Here is a 6,251-nt window from a genome sequence, read left to right as displayed (position 1 = left end):
GCTGTCGGGGTGACTCAGAAACAGGGGCAGGAGGACAGGCAGCACTAGGTAGCTTGAGCACCCCTCCCCTGCACGTTCCCACGGTGCTCAGTGCGTTATTCAAGGTACATAGAAACTGGAGCTTGGAGTGTTAAAACCCTGATGCCCCGAGTCAGGATTTCTCTAGGGGTCCCATTTCTAGAGGTTCCGTGTGCTCTGGGCCCGATCCTGCCATGGGCTGAGTGACAGGAGACCCCACAGAATGTCAGTGACTAGTTCCCAAATCGCCTCGGGTTTATTTGCTCCTGGGAATTTAATCAGCACATGCATTTGCAAAGCTTTTATTCTCTGTCTTGATTGTGAACTCAGGAATTCAGAGGTTCATTGCTTTGTGGTAACGGGTCCAAGAGGGCATATTTTTGCCCTATAGTTACAGGGCTACCAGCATCTCTTCCCCATCTCTGGTCTCTGAGTTCCAAATGTCAGGTCTTGTAGCCTTCCTGCTCATGGGATGGAATCCCTCCATTCTCCCACCCTCAGACAGGGCCCTGGGCTACAGCACACTGTGTGTCAACTTTGCTTGCCGAGCAGGTCTGAGTGGGTTCAACACCTGTGGTTGACATGTGTGTACTAAGGTACAGAAGTGTAAATGTTATGCCAAAACTATTCATTTTCATACAAATATTACAAACCCAACTTTCATGACATGCCTGTATATTGAAAGCCAGCAGCAGAGTTGTTAGAATCTCTGCAGGAAGGAGCAGGGGTAACTTTACTGCTTAATGGCTTTGGCTTTAGAAAGTGTTTCAGAAGCGCTCCACATACTGTTTGCAATGGGTTTGTGCTATTAACTCTTTGTTCAGTGAACAGTTCTGTGATACTGTCTCCTGGTACCTGACTAGAAGCTGTTTCTAACACTTACATTCAGAGTCATGCACTCAATAACTCTGCAAGGCTTGTGCAAGACTTTCCAAAAAGCCATGAGAGACCAGAACCGCTGGTCTGTGTTTCAGCAAAGAGTTTAGCTGAGGTGCAGGGAAGGAGAGTGGTAGAGTAGTTGTGAGTAATTGAGCCCAGTCACCATGGCTGAAGTAACTAGTACACTCAAGTGGATATAAGTGCAGTACCAGGGTTTGCAGGATTGACCCATTTGTGATGTCAACTCCTCTGCTGCCCAGCTGAAATAACTGTCAGTGTCAGGTTGTAATTTTCAAATATCTACAGACCGTTGCATGGGGAGATGATGGAGGTCCCGGGGGGAATAAAAAGAAGCCTGTAGGATGATCAAAGTCTCTGGATTCCGTCAACATTGGCCAAGCAAAGCCCTTCAGCTTCTCTTGGAGGCATTCTTGGGGGTCAGAGTGTATCACTGGAAGCTTTTGGTAAGGGTGAGTTAATAGAGCCCAGTTCTGATTGAATTTATACATGAAAGTCTGGCGTGAAGCTGTTGATATCACTGTTATTGAATTAAGGACCTGACCCTAAGAATTTATCCTAGAGACTAGAAAGAGGCAGTTGCATAACGTGGACTGTCAAGAGTGGAGAAAAAAAGAATTCATATAATAAAGCTATAAAACACAGATCAAGGTTCCTTCCCCACTCTGAACTCTAGGGTACAGATGTGGGGACCCGCAGGAAAGACCCCCTAAGCTTATTCCTACCAGCTTAGGTTAAAAACTTCCCCAAGCTACAAACTTTGCCTTGTCTTTGAACTGTATGCTGCCACCACCAAGCATTTAACAAAGAACAGGGAAAGAGCCAAACCCTTGGATCTTAAGAACAATGAAAAATCAATCAGGTTCTTAAAAGAAGAATTTTAATTAAAGAAAAGGTAAAAGAATCACCTCTGTAAAATCAGGATGGTAAATACCTTACAGGGTAATCAGATTCAAAACATAGAGAATCCCTCCTGGCAAAACTGTAAGTTACAAAAAGACACAAAAACAGGACTATACATTCCCTCCAGCACTGCTTATTTTACCAGCCATTAAACAAAAGGAAATCTAAAGCATTTCTAGCTAGATTACTTACTAACTTAACAGGAATTGTGAGGCTGCATTCCTGATCTATTCCCGGCAAAAGGATCACACAGACAGATCAAAAGCTTTGTTCCCCCCATCCAGATTTGAAAGTATCTTGTCCCCTCATTGGCCATTTTCAGTCAGGTGCCAGCAAGTTTACCTTAGCTTCTGAACCCTTTATAGGTGAAAGGATTTTGCCTCTGGCCAGGAGGGATTTTATAGCACTGTATACAGAAAGGTGGTTATGCTTCCCTTTATATTTATGACAACACATTTAAAAATAGCTTCAGTGCAGGACAGATAAATACGACTGTTTTTATCATATACTTGCCATGTATTTACACACATGCCATGATACAAGGGGCCACACTCAGTAGTGGAGGGCCAGAAAGGCTGTCTGTGTGAAGTGTTTAACAGGGTTCAAAAGAGATCTACATAAATTCATAGACAATGGATCACTTGATGATGGCCTGTTCTGTTCATTCCCTCTGGGACACCTGGCATAAGCCACTGTCGAAGACAAGATCCTGGGCTAGATGACCTTTTCTCTCACCCAGTGTGGCATTCTTATGTTTGTATCTTCTAAAGTACAATGGCTTTACACCACAATATATGTCTAACTAGTGGGTGTCAGGGGGAAACTCCCTGGGAGGAGCTTATCTCATCACTGCCTATTTCAGGGCTTCTTCCACCTTCTCTGAAGCATCTCGACATGGCCACTGGTTACTGGGGCAGATGGATTACAAGTCTGATCCAGTCTGACTAATCAGAACCATGTAAATCCAACAGTATGTTTTTGCTTATCGACCTTGAGTTCTCAGAGTCCGCAGACGTGCACTGAGGGCAGAATAATTTCTTGCTAATATCATCTAATCTCCTCTTACTTTTCTTTTAGGAAGGACATTTCAGAACTCCTAGCACCTGCCCAGTACATTATGTCACCTGTCAATGACACCAAATTAAAATCTGTAATATTCTTTCTCTCTGGGCTACCTGGTCATGGAGACGCACATCTCTGGATCTCTATCCCCTTCTGTTTCATGTATGTTATTTCCATAGTAGGAAATTCAGTCATTCTGTTCATTATAAAAACAGATCCAGCCCTCCATGAGCCCATGTACATTTTCCTTTCCATGTTGGCCCTCACAGACCTTGCCTTATCAATAACCACCATACCGACGATACTGGGCATATACTTGTTTAACTCTAGGGAGATCAGCCTCGATGCCTATTTAGCCCAACTCTTCTTCATCCATTTGCTTCAATACATTGAATCCTCTGTGCTGTTGCTGATGGCCTTTGACCGCTTCATCGCGATCCATAACCCACTGAGATATGCTTCCATCTTAACCCTGCCGAGAATAGCCAAGATGGGACTGGTGTCTGTGCTAAGAGTGATGGTCCTAATATTTCCACTTCCCTTTCTCCTGAAACGGTTCCGATACTGTCATGCCAATGTCCTCTCCCATTCCTACTGCCTGTACCAGGAGGTCATGAAGATGGCTTGTTCGGATATCACAGTCCACAGCATCTATGGATTGTTTACTAAACTCTTCCAGATGGGGTTGGACTCACTGCTTATTTTCCTCTCTTATGTGATGATCATCAAAACAACAGAACGCCACCAGCCGTCACCCTCAGCAGAGGCGTTCTGTTGTTTTCTTTGTTGGGCCTGTCCTGTGGTGGGTGACTTCTGGGAGCTCTTCTGGCTCTGTCGATCTGTTTCTTCACTTCCGCAGTTTCCACAGTATGCATCCGATGAAGAGAGCTGTAGCTCACGAAAGCTCATGCTCAAATAAATTGGTTAGTCTCTAAGGTGCCACAAGTACTCCTTTTCTTTTTGCGAATACAGACTAACACGGCGGTTACTCTGAAACCATTTTAAAATTACACAGTTGTCAAAAAGGCTGCGGAACTTAACAGCTACAAGATATCGATGGGGCCAAGATCTTACCCGGATTCAAAGAGGGATTGGATGTTTCTATGGGTAACCAAAAAATTCAATTACAATAGGAAGGATTTTTTAAAAGAAGTCTTAGTAGGGCTATACACCTTCCTGATTTACACCACAGAATATGTCTAACTAGGCTGTGTCTTTGGGAAACTTTCCCTTGGAGTAGGTTATCTCATAGCTGCCCATTGCAGGGCTTGATCTGATCCAATCTGGCAATATCTATCTTCCTATCATTGGTGTAAATCCAAGAGTATATTTTTGCTGATCTACCTTGAGCTCCTGGGCATCTCTAGACTTGCATTGAGACCAGAAAGATTTTTCATTAAATATCATCTAGTCTCCTGTTCTTTTTTCTTTTAGGAAGGAAAGCTGAAAACTCTCCGGACCTTCACAGTACATTATGTCAGCTGTCAATGACACCAAATTTCAATTTGCAGTGTTCCTTCTGACTGGGCTACCTGAGCAGGAAGACATGCATCTCTGGATCTCTATCCCCTTCTGCTTCATGTATGTTATTTCAATAGTAGAAAATTCAGTCATTCTGTTCACTATAAAAACTGAACCAAGCCTCCATGAGCCCATGTACATTTTCCTTTCCATGTTGGCCGTCGCAGAGCTTGGCATATCCATAGCCACCATACCAACGATACTGGGCATATACCTGTTTAACTCTAGGGAGATCAGCCTCAATGCCTGTTTTGCCCAGCTGTTCTTCATCCACTCATTTCAATGCTTTGAGTCCTCCGTGCTCTTGTTGATGGCCTTTGACCGCTTCATTGCAATTTGTAATCCACTGAGATATGCTTCCATCGTAACCCTGCCAAGAATACCCAAGATGGGACTGGTGTTTGTGCTAAGAGGGGTGGTCATAGTATTCCCACTCCCCTTGTTCCTGAAACGGTTCCAATACTGTCGCACCAATGTCCTCTCCCATTCCTACTGCCTGTTCCAGGACGTCATGAAGACGGCTTGTTCGGATATCAGTGTCAACAGCATCTATGGCTTGTTAGCTAAACTCCTAACAATGGGGTTGGACTCGCTGCTCATCTTCCTCTCTTACATAATGATCCTCAAAACAGTGCTGAGTGTCGCATCCTCCAAAGAGTGCCTCAGGGCCTTGAACACCTGTATCTCCCACCTCTGCGCCGTCCTGCTCTTCTACATACCAGAGATTGGCCTGTCTGTGATACACAGATTCGGGAAGGGCTCTTCTCCCTTACTTCAGGTTTTTTTGGGATACTTTTCCCTGCTTGTCCCACCCCTGATTAATCCAATTGTGTACAGCTTGAAAAGCAAACACCTTTGTGCAAGGATAATCAGGGTGTTCATCAAGTGAAGGGTCAGTTCATCACCCAGCTCCAGCGCTGGTAAAGGGAGACAAAATCAAGAAGCTGACCAAATGCTTCACTAATGCTTTTTAGAATCAAACATATTGAGATACAAGTACCTAGCTAATATTCATAACTTCAAATACAAAATGATACCCACATACAGACAGCATAATCATAACCAGCAAATTACAACCTTTTTATATACACCTTATTTGACCTCCTTTGTCCAAGTTTTGGTGCCACTGTGGGACGTTGGTTGCAACAATGATCTATACGGTCAAAAGTTTGTGTCAATAACATCACACCTCCTCTGGCACACTGTGTAAAATTCTGGTCACTCATATTCCAGAAAGAAGAATTCAGAAGTTCAGAGAAGGGCTCCTAGGATGGTCAGCACAGTGGAGATCCTGTCTTACAAGAAGACTTGAAGAGCTTGGCTGGTTTAGCCTACCACAATGCAGGCTGAGTGGGGATCAGAGTGGTGGTAAACACCGGGGAGGGAGATGAGCTCCTGAAGCTAGAGGATAGTGCTTGCACAAGAACAAATGGGGACAAACTGACCAGGAGCAAACTGAGGCTGGGAAGGAGAAGGAGGTTTCTGACCATCAGAGGAGGGAGGCTCTGGAACAGCTGCCCAAGAGGAACAGTGGGGGGCAAACAATCTAGCTGGTTTGAAAAGGAGTTTGACAGGTTTATGCACTGGACCAAATGCCAGGAGGTCCCTTCCAGGCCTATATCCCTAAGGGTCACAATAGCTCATTTTGCATCACACCAGGAGCTCATGTGAAGTTGCTTGTCTACTGTGACCCCGCTCTGTGCCCCGGCTGATGGATTTGTCCCTCGATAGAGTCAGCAGAAAGCATGACTCAGTGTTATTGTCTGGAAAAGGAATTGTTTTGGGGTTCCTGTTTGGTGATGTCACAGAAGTTTAATTCTCTGAGTTTATGGTAATCTCAGCAAGTTGAG

General features: G+C 44.4%; 2 protein-coding genes across 2 annotated transcripts; both read left to right on the top strand.

Moving 5' to 3' along the window:
• Window positions 1-3,109: 3,109 nt before the first annotated feature.
• Window positions 3,110-4,327, top strand: LOC119565307 (olfactory receptor 51G2-like; the record flags this gene model as incomplete). The annotated part of the gene is made up of 2 exons (XM_037889809.1): window positions 3,110-3,630; window positions 4,315-4,327. Coding segments are annotated over 2 exons (534 nt in total), but the record flags the coding sequence as incomplete, so codon positions are not given.
• On the top strand, window positions 4,322-5,290 carry LOC102931277 (olfactory receptor 51G2). Its single transcript, XM_007053403.3, has one exon. The coding sequence runs from the start codon at window positions 4,355-4,357 to the stop codon at window positions 5,288-5,290; it is 936 nt and encodes a 311-aa protein (XP_007053465.2). The 5' UTR covers window positions 4,322-4,354.
• Window positions 5,291-6,251: the final 961 nt, after the last annotated feature.

The sequence above is a fragment of the Chelonia mydas genome, chromosome 1, assembly GCF_015237465.2.
Source record: "Chelonia mydas isolate rCheMyd1 chromosome 1, rCheMyd1.pri.v2, whole genome shotgun sequence".
In the NCBI taxonomy this organism is placed as follows: Eukaryota; Metazoa; Chordata; order Testudines; family Cheloniidae; genus Chelonia; species Chelonia mydas.
This window is presented reverse-complemented; position numbering and strand designations above follow the sequence as displayed.

Bases quoted from the DNA above. Each gene is read 5' to 3' on its own strand.
- LOC102931277 (XM_007053403.3), top strand. From the start codon at position 4,355: ATGTCAGCTGTCAATGACACCAAATTTCAATTTGCAGTGTTCCTTCTG.